We start from the raw sequence: 21,295 nt of genomic DNA, 5'->3' as shown, positions 1-21,295 counted from the left end.
ATTATGATGCAGTAGTAAAAGAGGAAGTAAACAGAGAAGATAATGTGGCTTTAACTCTGTCAGTCCCCCCCCCCCCCCAACGAGGGGGAGAGAGAGAGAGAGAGAGAGAGAGAGAGAGAGAGAGAGAGAGAGAGAGAGAGAGAGAGAGAGAGAGAGAGTGACATCACTGCGCGCCGAAGCCAATCGGAGCGCAGGACGCTCAGGCTGGCGTGTGTCCGTGTGGCTGGCGTGTGCAGTCGGTTGTGTGAATGCGTGTGAGTGTGCGTGTGTGTGAGTGTCTGAATGCGGGCGGCTTCACGTTACCATTATTATCCTTATTATTAGTGTTATCATTATTGTTGTTGTTGTCATGAAGTGTCCACTGGTGGCCAGTGGATGAAGCGGTGCAGCTGAGCGGTGAGTGGCAACGAGGAGGAAAAAAAAGACACTTGGGACTTTTTTCCCACAACAAATGAAGTGGAGAACAACACATTTTTTCACGCATAGAGCCGCTGACAACAACAACATCTGCGCAGTTGCTCCGCTGTATCATGCGTCTCCCCCCTGCTAACTCCGAGCTACAAGTCCGCAGCTGCTCCACGTCGCTTCTATTCCGTTGTTGTTTGTGTGTCAGCTCGGAGTGAAGCGGTACTACCCGTGTGCCTTCCTCCCGAACGTGAGGAGTCGCTCATGTTGTGGCTCGCCGACGTGCCACCGACTCTCCGTGGTAGAACAGCCCCGCAATAAGCCATAAGCTAGTCAGAGTAGAAACATGCTAAAGACGCTGACGAAGAAGCTGAGGAGACATTCACTCAATGAGATTCATCCTTTCCAGCTGAAGGTACGTGTCCCCGAGTTCATCACCAGAATTCACACACTGTCTCTGCCTCTGTTTACAGCTTCTAGTTGACTCCAGGGGCTTTGGAACAGAAGGTAGCTTCTCTCGCTGCTTACTTATTAGCTTTACTTTTTGTCTTGTGACTCCATTCGTGGGCCAGCTCAAACACTGGGAGCTGCCAGTTTGTAACCTCGCATGAACAGGGTTACAGTGAGTTAATTGACACCCTCCCTCTTTCTCTTTCTCTTTCTCACGCACTCTTTTAAAAGACAGGACACGCGCACAGTGCACGCCCTCAGCCTGCGTGTGTGTTCCCATATTAAAGCATGTGTTTGTTTGGAGGTGTTTTCTCCTCAAACCCCTTCATTACCATGTTAGAAGGAATTCACTCTGCAGGGCCGAGACAGATGTTTAGGGGAAAAGAGGAAAAAGTCCACATTGCTGTACAAACATGTGGCATGTCAACAAACTCTCCCACTATCACATGGACACACTACCTTGACTTACACACTTTATCTTCTTTTCTCACTTTTTTTTTTTTCACTGTCCTTTCTCATGAAAGTTGTAAATATCATTTCTCTCACACATGCCATCTACTGCACATCTGTCCATCCTGGGAGAGCAACTCTTCACTTTTGTCTCTCTCTGAGGTTTCAACGTTTCCCCCCCCCCCCCCTCAGTTAAAAGCTGGGATGGAAATCGCAGTGTAACTCAAGATACGATATGATACAAAATACATGGTCCATGATAATGGAAAGAAAAAACTGTGATAATCAATATATTGCAATACAATCATATAACGGTACATTTGTCTAGCTGAAGAATACAAAATTCCCCTGAAGAGGTAAAGTGGAGGATTTATGTATTTATTCATAGAATCATCATCACAATACATTAAATAATGTACTAAAGTGAATAAAGTCTTATCTTAGTGCCTCTTTAGTCTTCAACAAACACACTGTAACTAGTCCATGTCCACATGTGCCAACTTTCTAAAAACTACTTATTAGTGCATGAATATTGATAATCATATTTCATAAGTCAGGACGAAGATGTATTGCTGTGTCAATATTTTTCCCCACCCCTATTTAAAAGTTTTTTACGGGCTAAGTTCCACCTCGTTAAGCCCTATTAGGCAAATAGTGATTCGTGACTATGGGCTATACAAATAAAGTTTGATTGATTGATACGCTGCAGCTCAGATGAGAAAGTACTTCTAGAGAAAATGCACATCAGTAAACTAAAAGTGAAGTTTCACAAAACAAACACTTGAGTAACCTCACTGATGAGCTGTAATCGTCTCAACAACCACATCTTTACGCCCCAGTTTTACACAACAGCGTCCATGCAAGTGCTCATCAATCGTCACCGCCTGCCCAGTTTGCATAATGCCTCTTTTTTTTGGTGAGTAGAAGGGTGAATTGTATCCTGCATGGGTCACTAACTTTCTCCGTCCAAAACACTGTTGTGCGTCAACGAATTGCATAGTCGCATGGCAGCCATTTTGTGCCAAAGCGCTGCGGTTCAAAGGCCTGGCCGCGGACACAAGGGGAAAGTGTGCCATCCCCATTGTCTGTCTTTGTTTGTGTTTGTTGCTCTGCTCCGTTGAAGGATTCTCTCTGCTGAAAGTGGTTAGTGTGATGTGGAAAAGTGAACAGTGGGTCGTGGATCTGGTGCCTACAGCCTACCCTTAGCACAAGAGCTCTTTAGGCTACGTGTCACACTGATACAAAGGCTTGATACAAAGGAATTCCCATTGTAAACTATTCTAATTCTTGTTTCTGCATATTTTAATTTCAGCTATCACTTAAAGTGCTCAAAAGCTGGACTGATGCGAACGTTTAAAACAGCATGAACAGTTGAGGTCAATGAGCAGACTGCAAAATCATTCTTATTCTTTGCTGATACGTTGTTTTTAATGCTTATTTGATGCTACGAAAAGCAAGTGCAATGTCATGATTGACAGCTGAGGCTGACTCGAGAGTGAGTTGGGCAGGTGCATGTGAAACTGTTGCTCACAGACACTAGCACGAATCGGCAGTGCCCGTATCAGGGGATATTTTGGCTTCATTTCGGTTCTCTAGGAGGAAATGGAGACGTGTTGTTCATCTTATTATCAGTCAGTGGTTGAAGTAGTGCTGAACTCTTATTAGAAAGTTTATTATTGTTTTAAAGCTATAGTGGGACGCTTGGTTAGGGGGACTGTTGAATGTTCATTTAATCTCTTATTCTATTTTCAAAGTTTTGGTGGTCATTCATATCAATAACAATAGCACTAGACTCACAATACTGCCCACCAGGAACATTACAACATCACTGAAGAAGCCTTCAGTCTCCATTGACCTCTCAATGCCAAAGCATTATCAAAACTCTTTAATAACGGTGAGTACAAGGTAATTATTACTGAGAAAGTGAAGGGCAAGGTTACAAATATATGACAGTATTTGTAATAAAGCAAAACTATGCATTAAAAAGGCACGTCATGGATTTAGTGTTGCCTTTTATGGCCTTACTCATACTGAACTTTTCAGGCCAGTGCTGATATTGACACTAATTGATTGAATGATACTGATATATCAGCTACAAGTAACTTTGAAAAAAATCTGAAACACAGCAAGATTAGAGCAGCCTGGTGTGAGCCTTGTTTCAGTCCACATTTCCTTTGTGGCTAATTATTGACATTCTATCTTTTGATTAAAGTTGAATTGAGACGGTTCAGTTTCTGGTCCTGTTTTGAGTTAGTTTCAGAGTTTTGAGTAGGCGGGGTGCAGCAGTGGTCACTGGCTAACTGGGGGCTGAATGACAGGACAGTAGAGAAGGGACTAAAGGCCTCTTTGGCCCTGTTACGGTCGCTGTTACAGTTCCTTTCCCAGGAGCTTACACTAATCAAGATTACTTTGCTCCGCTACAGGGAAGATTCACTGGAGTGTGAGTGAAAGTGAATCAACCACCTCTGACCCTGTGCTGTGTGTTTTTATGAGCCAAGGGGAACGGAGTGTGTCAGTGTCCGTGTCTGTGAGTGGAAGGACAGAGCAAAGCTGATATGTGTGTGTGAACTGGGTGGTGTGTGTGTACGCTGTGACATTGCCATTGATCCAGCTTAGCAAGCTGCTCAGCATTGCAAGGGACTGACAAGGATTTCATTCAACTGTTGTTGACACACAAACACACAACTCTTTGTCCGTCTTTGCATGTTTGCACAAAAGCAGTTTTTATTCCTCAGAGTTTCATGGAGTCTCACTTTCACTTTGCTTATGTGTCTCAGCTGTCTGAATAATATAATATAGTCTGTAATTACTTACCCTGAAAGAAGCTGACATAGTTCTATAATATAAACTGATAAATGATTGTCTAAAAATTGTAAGGCTGTGATGTAAACTGTCTGAATTATACCAATTGTCATGGAATTTGTCTCCGTAAAACACATGTTATGAGAATTAGCTCTAAAAAGTTGTCATGCACAGCATGTCCAATCACCAAATATTCTCGAATGCATGTAGACTTGTGCAAATCCATTTGGAAATGCAGCATGTATTGTATTGCACAATTGTAGATTTGGTTAGCATGGACGTTTTAAAGATTATAAACATGATAATACCATTTTTCAGTTAGAGGTCAGACTTACTGCAAAACATCTGTTTTGTGAGAAAAAAAAGTGAGAAAAAAAGTTGGAAAAAGGTTCCCAGGGAGTTTTTCTCAGACGACCTGCAGGCCTATCATGCTAGTGTCATTGCTGCTATCATACCAAATCCTTACCTCAAACATAGGTGGAATATATTTAATGCAAAGCAGGTGTTGAGCCAAATGTAGCTGAATAAGTTGATGAAAAGCACAATTTGCTAAGAGATAGTATTTGAAGTAACTGCAGAAACTACTAGTTTTTCAAGCTATTCCAGAGTTATGGCTAGTAAGCGAATGTGGAAGAATCACCTCTTGTCTTAATCTTAACAAATCTCCTTCAACATGGTTTGGCTTCACTATGAATGTGATTCCTATGACTAATACACACATTTGGAAAGGTGTACCTGTGGCTACATCCACACTTACACATTTAAGTTTTAAAACACATCACGGTTGTATTGTTAACGCCTGCCACCCACAAGGGTAATAAACAATATCAATGATTATTGCAGTATAATTTTTCAATATAATATAACACATACTTGTTGCTGTTCAGCCAGTTTTATTGTCATCAGTAAGCAACTTCCAAAGTAAGACAAACTGCTTCCTGTTAACACCGGCAGGGACTTGCCAAGTGTACATGAATGGTCATGTGATATGCGTTTTTCAGGTGTGTTAGTATAGACAGGGATTGATACTGATATGGACCAAAAGATGCTCGTGTGGATGGAGATTTTTTTTTGCTTTAAAATGCAGTTTTATAACAAAAACCTATTTGTATGGATGCAGCCTGTGGGCAGTTCTGATTGAACTTCTGAATGGGCTGTTTCTGTGATTCATGTAGCCTACACGTTGTGTACTTTTTGTCTTGTAGCATGAATATGTTGTTTGTACAACTTGTATTCAAGCACTTGTGGATACATTTACGGAGGTACTTTTTGTGAGACATCTGCATAGATCTGCCAGTATTACCCAACATTTTGTTTTCATACATTTCACTTATGCTGTAATGATCAAGCTTTGGAGCAGCAGAAAAAAAAAAACACATTGCTGTTTTGTACTTTGTACATCGAAGGCCAAACTGTGGTTTCACCACATCCACAGCTTCGGTGTTTTATAGCCAACTTTTTTTTAAATTTTTATCAACACTGTGCAACTGGGGTTGTGCTGCTCTTTATGTGAAACTGACACTTCTGGAGAGGGAGTATCGATGCTTGGCTGCAAGGATTATAATATGAGGCGGCCTATCCAGGTTGCAGTGGTGCAATCCAGGCTTAATCACAGCATTATACAAGTGATGCAAATAGAACAAACTCAAGAAGACAAGAAACAAAGTAACAAGTTTTATAAGATTTTTATCCAAAGCATCAAACTAAATTAAAGTTTCTCACAAAGGCTAGCTCCTAAACCAGTCTGTAATTTTAATGATAATACACACACGACAAGTGAACTACTAGTGAACACAACAAATTATGTGCAGCAGTCTAGCTTGTGATTTGATTTACTTTTCACCATTAGTATTTTTTGTACAAAGTCAAATTTCACTTAAGTGTTCATTTAGCACAATGTTTTAGGTAGAGTATGATGATGAAAATCTAATTTTTCTTTTCTCTTAGGAAAGCCCTTCCATCCTGTCCAACTCTAAACTGAATGTCAGTTAGGCTGAGTCCTGTTTTTGTTGTAGCAGGATGAACCAAAAGCAATAACCATAGCAAATATGGTGCACAAAAAACAAATGGAAAAAAACATTTCTTGTTCTCTCTGATGTCACGACATCCCTCAACTGTTTAAAAATAACACCAATGCCTAACTTCCTGTCTGAAACAGAACTGGGAGTGAAATTTATTCAAATACTTGAACATATAACTTGTTTTTGCATTTTACTCCAGGATAAGGTCTGCATGTTTGGATTTTTTTACAACCTGTTGTTGTGTACTTGCTTTGCATAAGTAGTAAATATCTCAGATATTTTCTCAGCTATTCAAATGGTGTTTAGTGTCACAGTGACAACAGTGTCTGTGTGCCAGTGAAGTAAGGAAGTCACTGAAAGTAACACAAATGTTATGTGTTTTACATGCGTGTGTGTCTGAGTCATGCTGCTATTACAGCCTTTTGTGACACATGAACAAGTATTTTGTTGTAGGACATCAATCCACATCCTAGAAGTGAGCTGTATGTGCTACAGAACATGTCTGTTGTGTCCAGACCCATCAACAACGATTTCTGAGGAAGCCCCCGAGGGGACGGAAAGGCTGAATCGTTACTGTCAGCTTATATCTTCCTCTTGTTTCACAGAGAATGATTGCTCTGTGGAGAGGCATCAGACTTCCAGGCCATAAGAAGTTAATGCTGCCAATTCTGACTGGGCTCTATCTTACACCCGGTGCCAAGCACGACGCAAGTGTTAGCTAGTTTCAGACAAACCCAGTTGTCACTTTTCCTGTCAAAGGGATTTGGAGGTGGCACTCTGATTGGTTTATTGCGTGTTACACCCACAACAGTCGTGATTATTTAAGAGACTAAGTACAACCTTTTTGAACCTAGCATGAGGGGATCTGGACACACCCTGTTTGCTTCATGTGCCACATGCTCAGATCATTAAAGACCTCCAACTCCTTTTCTCGTCTCGTCTTGCACTGAATTTGTGTCTCTGCTGAGTACAATCTGGATACAAAGTTTATGAACCACCAGCGTCACTTCATTCCTCGTATCCTGCAGCAGGAGCTTTTTATAGTTTTTCAGTTGTTTCATGGATGCTGCCCAACAATAATTCACTGGAGTGTACAGTGCAAGGTCTGAGTCAGCCAAAATACATTTCCTTCTTCCCACAGTTATTCCTCAGTGTCATTTTCTTAAGGAGTTCATGAAGTGATGCATCGGAAGAGTCAAGGTTTTGGGCCGTTCATTGAGAATCTGTCCCACAACTCGTGTTCAGCTGAAAAGCAAATACCACTTCATATGATTCCTTTAAAATATGAAATATAAGTTGATAGGAAAAGTGTTTATGTATCTAACATTGTGACAGTTGGTATTGAACAGGTAAAAAGGGGAGGATACAGCTACAGTATATGGTGTAGACATCTGGTTTTTATTTCACCAAAATTATATATATTGTTGAAGAGTGTGTGAAACTGTAGGTGGAATTCCCAGTCAGTTTGAATTGAACACTGTCTGTCCGTGCTGGGCTTTTCAGGCCTTGGCTCCTCTCTCCCTCTTCTTTTTGGAGAGCGTCAGAAAGAAGAGACGTGTGTGTGTGTGTGTGTGTGTGTGTGTGTGTGTGTGTGTGTGTGTGTGTGTGTGTGTGTGTGTGTGTGTGTGTGTGTGTGTGTGTGTGTGTGTGTGTGTGTGTGTGTGTGTGTGTGTGTCTCTATTAGAAAGGGAGAACACTGTATGTTTGTGTGGCTGTGGGTGTGTGTACAAGCATACACACACACACGCACACAAGGACAGATGGCAGCTGCTCAGCGAGGCCTCGCAGTAGTAATTACCGAGTGTGAGGCGCATTACTTAACTCTTAGCGTTGGAGTCTGCAGGGTATCTGTATTGTTTCTACTGATGTAGACGGGGAATTGATTTTAGGTCGGTTTAGTTTGTGAGAGAAAAAAACAAGTGTCTGCAGTTAGTCAACGCTACAACTTTGTGTCTGAGCCTCTCACACAGGTCATAGTTTGTTTTTACAAAGTACTAAGACATTGCACCTGACTCAGAATGAAGAATTCGTTCACCCTATTTTTCACTGCATCACTGCAACTTTTAGGTTTTTGCTTTTTGTTTTGAGTATTTAAATTCTGAAGCTCTGTAGACCGGATGTTGTAATACTTTATTGATTCAGTGAAACTGAAAACAGAATTCAAAATATATCCAAATCGAATTTTTACTTTTTTGTGAGAGATGTCTACCACAGTAGATTTTGTGAGGGACAGTCATTTCTACATGGCGTATTGGACCTACATTATACCCTCAATCCTTTTCCAGATTTCTTACCATGGCAGTGGAGAGGGAGTGGAGAGTGATGACTCAGAGGGGGAGAACCAGGAACTGGCACAGATTGACAGAGGTATGTGTTCTCTGCCAAACTATTTACTTTCGTTTATAGATAGATGATGATCTTCTCCATCATTACTTATTATCACAGATTATAATGATTCAAGTCAACAGATAATTAGCTTGTAGATATGAACGTTTTAACTCGTTTGCACCCACATCTCCACCTTATGCCATTTCCTGTTCATTGACTCCTCTAGAGAGACGGAGAAATTGTGCCCTGACCCCTTTGGCCACCAGCCAGCAGCACAACCAGGGTCCCCTCTCTCCAGCCCGGTTACGGCGCCTCCGCCTCCTTCTAGATGCCAATCTGGATCGTCACTCTTCAGAAGAAGAGCTGGAGCGAATCAGCTGCGTCGACAACAGGAAGTGGATGTCCTCTCTTCCCCAGCGCCACAGTGATCACCACAGCAGTGCCTCCAGCGATGAGGAGGTGCGGGACCTCTGTGGCTGTGGGTCCCCGGCTGCCTCTGCAAGGCCGCTGGTCGAGCCAGGAGCTTGTCTGGCTGCCTCCTCCAGTCCCGTGCTCTTCAGCTCCAGCCCACCACGTAGTCTCAAGCCACCGCCCATGCGCTTTCAGCTGCAGGTGGTTCAGCCTGTGGCACGGCCCATTATCTTGACCCACTTTGACCAGGCAGCACCTTACAGAAAATATCGGCACAGCTATGGCGGCGAACCAGGGAGACCCAGTCTGGACCTGGAGAAAATGCAACAGGTTTGTGGTCCAAGTTATAGTTACATGTCTCATAATGCTTCTTTCAATGACATTAAACTAATAGAGATCATAATAATAACTATACATTAATCATGATAATCTTTAAATCGTTTATATCCGTTCAACACTTCAGGCTCAGAGCAGTGTGTAGGGGCTGCTACTCTACATCAGTAACATTATTAACTTAACAACATGACAATGTTAGAGAATCTGTTCAGGTGCTTTATCCGAAATTGCTACACTGTAAAACCTAAAGCAAAACTTGCATGTATGTGAAAATGTATATTTAAAATTGTCTTATTATTATCAAAATACTATTACACTCATTACGTAATGAGCTTATTACTATTGCTTTCATGTGTAAGTAGCATTTTTATGTTGTAGCTGTTCAAGATGGAGCAAATTAAAAAATGTACTGTACATCAGATACTGTGGGGTAGTTCAATCTATTCCAATGCATTACATTTCATAGGCTAACGTAGATTTGAATACAAAAAAAATCTTAATTTGAGTCACTATAGCAGTCAAATGAAATAATGAGATTAAAATTAAGAACAAAACCTTTACCAAACCAAACTGTAGTGGAGTAGAAAGTAGCATAAAACCACATCAAATACAATTATTAAAGTAAAGTACAAGAATCTCAAGTTTGTACTGAAGTACTAGGTGCTGTACATCGTTACCATACTTACGATATTAAAATGTAGTGAAGTTCTCAGAGCACGTAGTACCTGATGCATCATTATCAGTGTAATTGTGACACTAATTGTCTCTTAGATAACCTGGACTAATTATCTTTGTTATTCTCAATAGGACCTTTAGCATGGAGAGCACCTTAATGAAGTAACACTGTGCACTTTGCCACTCCTCAGTGTGTTTGTTGAGAACTGCTGATTTTGTATTTTGTATTTTGATTCACTACCTGACAAGGTGGTGTGACGTCTTCCTGTCAGCCAGATTTATTTTCTGTACCCAAATAATTGAAAACTTTTGTATGATGCCTTTTTAATGTTGAAAAACCATTTCACCAGTGCTTGAAGTGAACTTCATAGTGATAACAATACAGCCTGCCTGCGTAGCAATAAGTACCTTCCACTTAACAGCACCAAACAGCAGATGAGTCTTGTACTGCTCTCCTGAACAGCTCACACTGCGATATTGGGCCGAGGAGTAGGTCCAAAAATACAATGATGTCCCTGCAGACTACCCTCCATACACACACACACACACACACACACACACACAAATGTGCACACTCACACAAGCAAACAAAGTCTTCCCTTTCCATAGCCGGACGCTCGCCACCACGGTGGTCTGGCTGGAGTGGGATGAAGGAGATGGAGGCACGGACGGCAGATGTCCGCCCTCGTTTCTCACAAAGGCTAGCGAGCGAGGGGAAATGATGGAGGGGTGGAGGCAGAAGGGGAGGATTAAACAAACAACAGAAAAACGTCAGCCGCTAATGAGTCATGGAGAAGCTGGTCCACTAATTATTAAAATCCAATAGACTTGTTGGCCCACACCGTGGATGGGAGAGGGTGTGTGTTTGTGTGCAGAGAGAGACACTGCAGGTTTCAGGGGTCCATATGTCCATGGGGATTTTAGAGGGAAAGAACAGATGATGAGAGACAGCGGGCAGCAACGAGAAGGGTGAAGAGAAAAAAAGATGAAGAGAGAGAGTGTGTGTGTGTGTGTCAGTGCGCATGCAAGATGGGGGGGGGGGGGGGTCATGTGTCTATCATCCTGTCTTTTTGTGTCTGCTTGTGTTCATCCTCCTCTCTGTGAGTTTGTCGCTCCGTGTGTGTATGTGTGTGTAAGTATAGGCACACTCAGTCAAGTGGAATGGGAGGTGCTGCAGGGAATACAATAGGGGGCCTACAAAGGTAGCTCACAGACACAGCCTCAGTCTCCCTTTAACCCCTTAACTGGACAACTTCCAAAGTCTGCCTCAATTTACACACCATGTGATTTCTTTTACAGATGCCTTTCTTGAGTTTAGACCGAAGAAAGAAAGAAAGTATGAGTAAAATAACATTTAAAAGGTATTAAAACAAGGAGGAGTCTGTGTGATTTATGTAGAAAGTATAGGAGCCGTTCAGGACTGCAATCAACGATGGGTGGTTTCCATGCTGTGCTCCTACAAATTTCAGACTACACACTGCTACTCTTATAATTTATTAATACTTGAACCCATATGAGAAGTTTGGCGTTATTTTATTTGATCATAGGTGTCATAATTGTAGACGTATTCTTGATATTCAACTATTAAATCAAATGTTGTATTAAAAAACTAGTATAAAATACTTTGTAAAATGGAGAGTCCAGACCCCCTTAATGGACACCTCTGATCCAGGACTTTTAAGGCCTTCCTGCCTCAGTGCGAGCAGCATGAGCTGCCACCTTTAAACGTACATTTATCTATCTCATAATTTACTTAAAGGCAGGGTCAAAGGGTTATCGGGTAGATTTCTGTTAATCCATGATAATCCCTCACGCATGCTAATCCATGACCAATTGCTCAGGCGTGGCTCTGCCATTGTTGGTTATCCTAAAGGAACAACTGTGTGTGGAAGACACTGGTCTTCTGAGAAACGTGTTGGACCTTTGCTCCAAATAGTTCAACTTTTTAGAGGCAAAGAAATACACACTTGTCGATCAACCGGCCACAGCAGTGTTTTGACATGTAGCCATTTTGCTACCTTACTTTCAATCCTCATTTCCTGAGCACAACATTTTTTTCCCCCATCCATTATTTCTATTTCCCAATATTCATTTCATTATATCATGAAAATCAGCTGGTGGAGATGTAAAACTAAATCACGATCCCTGTGCTTAGTTTCTGCGCATTTCATGTTTTTTTGTGATAGTTTTATAGGTTTTATAGTAATGCCTTTAGAAGTGCAGATTAAAAAACAGTTGTTTTGATGTCCAACATTTTGAGATAACTGTAAATATCAAGACATAAACACATTGGTTACATTTCAGCTTTGAAGGATGAGCCCAAGACACTTTTTTTTAATATACAAAGATTCATAAATAAGTAACACAGGTCATTAAAACACTTCATACTACGCTGTAAAACAATCATATAGTCAAACTAAAAAAGAAACAAAATCTTAAAAAAAAAAAAACAAGATATATTTTTATTCTACCAACAACACAAACAGGCAGCCAAAACAGTCTGCTAGTTGTCAAGTCACGACCTGATGTGATGGCCGTGTGTGTGTCTGCGTATGTGTGTGTGTCTGTGTATGTGTGTAGGTAAAGAAGAGAGTGGTGTGGGTTGGTGGTAAATAACAACAGAACAGATGAAATCAGAGCCGGACAAAAGCATCAATCAGTCACAGGGAAAACTGTCGAAAACAAGTTATTTAGACTTTATTTTTGACGCCATCACTTAAGTAAAGTCAAACCTGAGTCATTTAATCACACACAGTGTTAAAAATTTACCTTTGTTGGCTTTTTTATTTTGAGCAGCTGAATTAAACAAAGTGCAAATTTCCGTTTTGAATTCACACACAGCAGCTTGCGTCCAAACGGACTGTGGTCCCATTGATTATAAAAAAAGATAGGAGCCGGCAGGAGGTGAGCATGAGGGCAAGTGCACACCAGCTCTCTCCCCACATCACAACAGCAGGAGTCTTGTGTTTCCATTCTTTCCCTGCGCTCCCTTCCCCCTAAGAAGCTACCTCCCCGGCCCGAGACAATTCGATGATTGTGTGGTCCCTCCACCCCCACTGTGTTTTTGAGAACAGTGGAGCTGCGTGGACATGGAGCAGAGTGGGAGACAGGATATTGCATAAGCTTCGTTGACCGACTGTTTGGTTTAGTGAGACAGCTGGATTTGCCTCACTTCTTTCACCCCCCCCGATCACACGTTAATTGACTACCAGTGTTAACTTCAAGTCTCATCATTCAGTCTGTGTTTTAATGTTCAAATAATGGATGTGAAATGCTTGGAGTTTAGTTATGTGCTAAATCAACATTCTGCTGTTTGTTGAGCTGTGTACGTGTCAGTCACACTTTGTTTTACAGTGCGCTAATGAGACATAATAACCTGCACTTTATATGAAATTACACAAAACTTTATTAGACAACAAACACAGTTTACTCTGTTAAGACGCAACAACCTGTACTTCATATCAAATTACATAAAAGGAGAAATAACCTCATATGAGATAAAAATCAACTATAAGACACTTTCTACTAATTAATGCTGTAATTAGTAGTACTCATAATAGTCAGACAAAACACTGAGACCTCAGAGGACAATGTATTTATTTGGCTGTGAACATAGTTCCACTTTCTTACAGGTCCATTTGTTGCTTATTAAAAAGAAAAACTGCCAGACATAACTCCACATCTGGCTGCTTCTTCACATGTCCCTCGTAGCCTTGATGTTCTCCTCTGGAGTTTGTTGGTTTAGTCTACATGACCTAATATTACATGCTTACTCAAGGATCAACTCACGCACCAGTTGTTATTATGAGACCATTTAATGCTATGTTATCCAACCCCAGTAGCTACGGAGCAACATGAAGAACATATGATTTCTAGTTTTGTGTAATGCCATATTAAGTGTGGATTGTTACGTTTGAGTGCACTGTAAAATAAAGTGTGACCCAAATGTCTAAATTACACAAGCAAGTATCTTTTACATAGTTTTGTTTCCATTCATAAAGAGAAGCTGCTGCAGGAGTTTTACTCAGTGTTGAGAAAAAGGAAGTGAATTCCCCTCCATAGCTGTCACTGTACATTCTTGTTCTCCACAGAAAATGCTGCTGAAAAAGAATTGCGGAGGGAAAACGAGGACCATAAAGATTCGGGTGAGTTAGTTTTCCTCTGTCGTGTTTTGTCATGATGAATATTAACAGTTTATGATACGTTTATAACCCAGTTGTGATGAATGGTTTTATACATGTGGTATTAATAGAACACACACACACACACACACACACACACACACACACAAACCCTGCAAATGATGTTAACATTTGCAGGGTTTGTCTTATTTTACAGTTGGGGAAGAGTCCATGGGACCCTTAAGAAACAGAATATTAGGCTGGAACTCCCATTGTCCCACATGTGCTGTTTGTCCTTTTAAATCTTTTTAATTACACAAAAATATTTTTTTGTGATGGGCTTAGTAACTTGTTCAAGTGTTTACAAAGGAATTTATATGTATTTTTTAATAACCATGGTCCCCAGGTGTACGTGCCCCACATAGCACTCATAACGAGTGCTGCATTATAACTCAAACCTAACCCTAAACCCAACCTAACCTACTTAAAACTTGTCATAGGGATAGGGGGGGTTGAAATTTGATGATTTACGTTATGGGGACTTGCTTTTGTCCCCATAATGTGACTGTGTAAACAGATTCAGGTCCCCACAACATGTACACATACAATAATACCTGGACCACACACACACACCCACCCCCCACACACACAGCCTTTACAGACAGTCCAGATCAGGTTGTCCATTACAGCAGTGATAAGGTTGCAAGGTTGCCCAATGCCCACCCTGGCCAGTCTTGTTGCCAGAACCTTGATGTCCATCCAAGTGCATGCTGGGACAGCATCTGGCAACGGTGTTTGCTTTCATGCCTCAAGCCAAGCCTGACATGTCTAAAAAATCTGACAGATTCCTTTTGCAAAGCTTAACACTGTTTACTGCACTGATACTGAAAATAAAGAAACAAGGAGGCAAAACGTGCTCTTTCCTTCCTCAGGTTCGTTTGATCTCTTGATCTCACTCAACAGCCTTTAATAGCTCAGCTTTGCACTCGCACATTAGTGGTCTTAGAAGTGCACATTTACTTGCCTTAATGCTGCAGCTTTGTAAACAGAAAGGTATTTTCCGAAGATTGTGTCACTCTAATGTTCCTGTAAAGTGGTTTTCCCAGACACCATGTCCAATAATCATCCACCAACTTAGCGCTGCCACTGCATAAGGGTTGATCTTGTTTGTAGCGGGTAAAGGAAGGCGTGCTGGGGGAGCTGACTGGAACAAGCCTGGGCATCTTGGCACAGAGCAGGCAGCTCCAGAAGGACGCACAGTGTGGTGAGAAAAGTGACGTTATTATCACGTTGTGTGGGCTAGTGTCAATGGAGCCTCATCACACACTTGTTTGTGTTCACACACACACGTACATCAACCACAGCAGCAGCATTCAGGCTGCTCCGAATCCTCCATGTAGGTACGTGTTATCAGTGCAAACATGTACATAAAGTGATGATAATCGTGTTTATAATGATAGTGATAATAATTGTGTTTTCATGACGAACAAGTGAGTGGAGTTGAGAGATGGAGCTGAGGAGGAGGAGGACGAGGAGGTGGAGTGTTGTGCGGTTCCCTTGTGGTGTATTTCTAGGGATGAAGTCATTTTCCATTTATAGCTTGGCTGGCTGCTATCGGTTTAGCTCCACTGATGCTGCTATTGCTCATTATCCTCAGTTCTCGCTGGTGTAGTTTGTAGTGTTATTGTCCCTGTCAGTGACGTCTGTGGGCATTGGGCACATTCCAGTTCATAGATTTTTCTTGAAGCGAGTACACAGTGAGGGTTTGGATTGATGAGCCATTTGGAGGCTTGTGTTCCATGTGCCACTCCACACCCATTCCTCCTTCTCTGTTACAACTTTTTTCTGCTGTTACTGCTCTCCTTCTATCTCTGTTCCCCCTTTTATCTGCCAAACCTCCAGTTTCCTGGCCAGAATCCAGAGGAGACACTGGATCTGGATGGGGCCCCGGCTTTCAGACTGGATTCATGCATTCAAGCATGGGAGTTGTTAAGAAGGGTTGGGGAGGTCAACGATGGTGGCTGTGTTTGTGTTTTAAGGAGGAGGATGGTGGGGGGGAAGCAGTAGGAAGATATAGCTGTGGCGGCTGCTGCTACTGCTGCTGCTGCTGCTACTGCTGCTGATGCTGCTGCTGAGGCCTTCCACCCTCTAGGGGTTGGAGGTGAATAGGAGAGTGGTGAGAGCTTCTCAGGTTGAGAGAGTGATGGCGTCTGGTTTCAGCCACCGCAAAGAATGGTTGGAGAGGAGGGCGAAGATTGATCGAGGTGAGGGAAATGGTGCAGGCAGATATGGAAAAAAAAGTGGAAGGGCAAAAAGGAAAACGGGCTGCATTCCGCTTTGATTGAGGTAAACTACATGGCTTAGACTGTAACTGAAGGACAGTTGTGATCCTAGCATGAGAACAAACAGATGTTAAAGTAGTACTTTAACATCTGCAGAGAGGTAGATGAAAAGAATGCTCGTAGGTGTATTTTTTGTTACTTCTGGACACAGCCAGGCTGTTATACCTAGCTTTCAGTCTTTGCTCAGCTAAGCTGGTGATAGCTCCATATTCACTGCACAGACATTAGAGTGTTAGCAAGTCTCTCATCCAACACTGCAAGATGGATTATGAGATGATGGGCACAGACATGTAAAAGCAACCCTTTTACAAGCAAACATTTAGTTCACAGTGGAGATGATGAGAAACTTTATACGACCGGCCTCACCACAAATATTACACCAAACACCACAGGGCCATAATGAAACAGGGTTAGGCTAGAAGAAGCATTCTATGCATACACTGCATTCATTTTATCCATATTTGTACACTCCCTCTGAGAGCTCACAGATATGGGTGAAACAATGACCCGCAGCAGTACCACCAGAAATGGTGGGGGGCAGTGTAGCCAGTAGTTCAAGCGCGATGACCATAAGACACAAGGAAGAAGGAGGAGACTTTGGGAGTTGGTACGGAACTACAGGCGCTGTAGATTCAATGTTACTGACATTACTTCACTTAGGCCCAGGCACAGCCGCCACTACATTATCACAACCTCCTCCACCGTTGCCATGTTTGTTGTTGTCAGAAACTCTCGACTCTGCGCTGCCCTCCAGTGGGTGGCCTTCTTAACAACCATGTCAACGTATAGGATGTAGGTATGTTGTATTTGAGCAGTGACTGACATCATTTGAAATGGATGGATATCTTTTCATATGTAAAGGCAGCGTCAAACAAACAAGTTACAACACAACTAAATATCCAGTCACACATGGTAGGAGCCGATTTTAAAGGATTTTCTGATCAGGGGCATAAAAAACCCTGTTTAGCAGATCCTGTTTGCTGTATGAGTCCTTTGACTTAGCAGTAAGAACGATTAGAAACAACGGCTCAGAAAGAGGCTCTCGTTCAGGGGATCCTGTGAACTCTTGGACCCCTGGACCTGTGCCTGGTAGGCCTGTTTTTTCAGACCGAATGATAAACAGGACACACTTAAAACTACATGCAATCTCCAGAGAGAGATATTTTTAACCTGGTGTTTTAACTCCTGTTTTCCAGCTGCTGCTTTTGATGTTTGCACAAACTTAGAGCAGTATACTTTTGGGAACCATACTTTGCGTGACCCTTTTGGGCCCTAGATGTCTGTCGTACTGCAGATGTGACCACAGAACAGCTCTGCGGGGACTGCTAATGTGGATAGGTAGCCATCCTGATGTACGACCCTCTCCCTGCAGTTGGACAGACTCACAGTTACCATATGGAGAACATCTTAACTGCACTATAACTTGTTCTTGGGCTGCGGTTTGTTTTTTCCCCCCACGTGTCAGTTTTTTGCCTGTTTATATCAACATTGGTCGATAAAACAGTAGTGCTGGGAACAGTCGCTGTGGCTCAGCACCGAATCCCTGAAGATGTTGGCTGAAGTCATAGCAACACCTGTAGCCTCATATGCACGGTTAAGAGGCTTTTTTTGTACATGCACTCACTACAGTCACTTGGTACTTTTCCAGAGAGTGAATGGAATCAGTCAGTCACAGGGATGCATCTGTCTCAGTTGTCAAAGAGGCGTTTGGCTCTGAGAACCTACAGCTATCCATATAAACACACGTTTATTCCATGGGATCAGCTCATAATTGCAGTGACTCTGTCTCAGGGTCCTAATCTTTCTCAGTCCTCACAAACTACACTCCCCCTCAGCAGGCTCTGGAGAAAGTGCAGCCTCACTGCCAAATCCAACAAAGTCATTTCCTGTCGTTTCCTGTAGGGAGGAAAATGACCAGGGCTAATTTTAGACTTAGTGCTCGTACAGCTACAAGAAGAGAGTTTTCGCTAAGACAGCTCTATCGGGGGGAGGTGTGAAGCACACCTGCAGTGTGAAGAAAAAAACCTTCTCTCTTTCCAAAAAACTAAATATTCAGTTATTTTCCAGCAAGTGTCGGTCTGGTTTCCAGTGAACTTCCACTACGGAAATCATGATTTTTGTTTACAGCACATTGACAGTGGCGTCGGCCCTTGTCACTAAAAGCTCTTCATCTGCATTTTCTACGTGTATGGCACCACTTTTACATTGTGAGATATTTGTATTCTTTTTGTTTTTTCATTTTTTGCTTCTGTTGCATGTCAGAAACATCATCAACACGTTTTTACTGGCAGAAGAAACTCCTGAGAAAGTCTGGAGCCTCTCAATCGCACATTTGGGCTCTCACATATACAGAGTTCAGTGCATGTCTCTTAAAACAAATACATTTTAGTATGGATGTAGCCTTTTCCTAACTGAACAATATTTCCATAACTCAAGGACAGCAGGGAATCGAAACATCTTACATCCAGTGAAGCTCAAAAGCTGGATTAACCTAAACACCCACATCTGACAGATGCATGAACGACTCTCTGTCTCCTTCTCTGTCCTCAGAACCTGACGGGCACTCGTCCTCCGCCCAGGTACACCTACGACCCATCCATCTTCGCCTTTCGCTCCTTGAGCACAGTGCCCCCCTGCAGTCCCCTGACCCCGTGCGAGGATCCTCCATGCTCTTAAGGAAATGAATCCACTGGCAGATAATATCCCCCCACTCCCACTTCTCTTCATTCCCAGGCGGCTGCTTTCGTGTTGCTTCTGCAGCGAGACCAAGGAATGACCGTTTAATGACTGAACGACTGACCGCTAGAGACATTTGTTTGATGGTCGAACTATTGCACACTCAGGTAACGCCACCCCGTAAGCGCTGTCACTTTGATCTTTTGTTCTCCGTGTGAAATCAGCAGGAACATTTATGGAGGAAGAAAGAAAAAAATGGCCGCGACACAACATTTCTAAGGATTCTTCAGGTATTGTGAATGTACGGCTGTTCCTGAAAAGATCCTTTGATTGGATGGAGAACAACCGAGAAACAAATAATGGACCAGAGGTGGTACAGGGGCCCAAGGCCAACCATTGTGAGACTTGACTGTAGTTTTTGGGTTGGATGAATTTCAAGGGAAATAATGCATGTTAAGACAATCAAACGGTTCCAGGGTCTCTTCCTTCGATGTGATTACCCGACATCTTGTAAGGCTCTTGGTAACTTCATGTACTAAACATGGTGAGTCATCTGATATCGTGTTATTGTTGCAATGAACATAGACAGTGGTCACATTCGTCTGTCTGAAAAAAACAACTTCTTTGGATGTTTGAATATTGAATATGCAGGTCATGACGAGCTATAACAACCATGTATGACTGTAGCTGAATAGTAGACCTATTGACGATGTACGTTTCTTAATGAATTTGTCACTTTTTAGTCAAGCTCAGAGTTCAGTACTTATATCCTCTTTCCCTGCATGAATTCCACTGTTTTGCAGAAAGAGAGGTATATGGAAATAAGGAAGTATATGAGAATAGTTTGCTGCACATTTGGCAAGTGTAACTGGTGCTGTGTTCTGCATAGCCTACTTGTAGTATGCCATGTTGTTCCTTCCTAATGTTTTACCTCAGTACTTACTAGGTAGAAGAGGACCACTGGTGTATCTGAAGACATCCCAGTGTTTTGTAAAAAATCTCTCAATGCCTTGAAACACTTTCCCGTCGTACTGTTTGTACGAGGTATTTCTCAGCTCTTGAATTCAGCTCAATTGTTAAAAAACACAACGTCACCACTGTAACCAAGTTTCGCCGAAGTGAATGTAACATTGTGACATTGTTTCTGTCCACTGTTGCACAAAATGAATCAATAAATGCCCTGTGGCCTCTTGTTCAGGTGACTTTTATTTGTGATAAAAGCACACTTGTCACACAAAAAAGTGAAAACCTGAATAAATAAGTGAAAGAATATAGTGTAACTGCTTCATAATATAATTGAAAACACTTTGTTTAAGAACAATAAAGCTTTTCTTACAGCTCATGGTTTGCCCTTTCTTAGAATTTATGTGTGATTACCTCCGCCGAGGGACATGTGTTTTCACCCCCGTCCATTTGATTATTGGTTTGTTTGTTTGTCAGCAGAATTACTTGGAAGGATGGGACAAAGTCCAAGAGAGAACCCATTCAGTTCAAAACACTTAAAACAGCAGCTTTAAAATATTTGTGATGGTTCAGTGACATGGAATAGGGGGAATGGTGTTTTTACCCGATGTAACTTTGGTGAGTGGATACCATTTCCTGTGAGAAGTGTAACAACAAGTTCAAGAGTAATTCTGAACTGTAGATGAGCTGAAAAATAGTCATTAAAAACCAGCGTTTATCTCAAGTGTTCAGCAGGGAAACTGTTAAAGTACAAAGAATTCTAAACAGAGTTTGGTGTCTTTGTTACAGGGTAATAGGCACCATTCAGTTGTTTCAGTTCAGGGAGTGGGAGGAACCAGTCAGAGCTCCAGTCAACACATAGATGCAACTGTTGTTTTCTGGTCATACAAAAAAATATATATAACTGCTCGGACACAGAGCTCAAGGGAATTAATCACCATGTGTGTCTATAGAGGGCGCTGTAATCCAGTAAAAGTTACATACTGTCACTTTAACTTTGCAAAAGGGGTGTTAGCCTTGGCAGAGGTATGGGGTCTTCGATCGCCCTTCTAGTTTCAAAACATCCTTATACAGGAAGCGAATCGCACATCAGTCACTGAACCTTAAAAACCGAAAACCTTTATTTTTACATTAGGACTGTATAAAACGACTGTACAATATAAAATGTTAACTTTGTAAAACTTAATAAGGTAATAACAGGAAAACTTCCCCAGTGTCAGACAGAGTCCTCTTCGTGTGTTCGAGGCAGAGAGGACTCCATCTGTGATTAGTAGGTCACAGCAAAGACCACAAGCCTCTTTGTGCCAGATCATAT

General features: G+C 42.0%; 1 protein-coding gene across 1 annotated transcript; it reads left to right on the top strand.

Moving 5' to 3' along the window:
- The first annotated feature begins 229 nt into the window (after positions 1-229).
- si:dkey-16j16.4 lies at positions 230-20,357 on the top strand. The gene is made up of 5 exons (XM_034576623.1): positions 230-820; positions 8,414-8,495; positions 8,683-9,197; positions 13,970-14,023; positions 18,892-20,357. Exons 1-5 carry the CDS (start codon positions 752-754, stop codon positions 19,015-19,017), a joined length of 846 nt encoding a protein of 281 aa, XP_034432514.1. The 5' UTR covers positions 230-751; the 3' UTR covers positions 19,018-20,357.
- Positions 20,358-21,295: the final 938 nt, after the last annotated feature.

This window comes from Hippoglossus hippoglossus, chromosome 22 (genome assembly GCF_009819705.1).
Source record: "Hippoglossus hippoglossus isolate fHipHip1 chromosome 22, fHipHip1.pri, whole genome shotgun sequence".
Taxonomy (NCBI): domain Eukaryota; kingdom Metazoa; phylum Chordata; class Actinopteri; order Pleuronectiformes; family Pleuronectidae; genus Hippoglossus; species Hippoglossus hippoglossus.
This window is presented reverse-complemented; position numbering and strand designations above follow the sequence as displayed.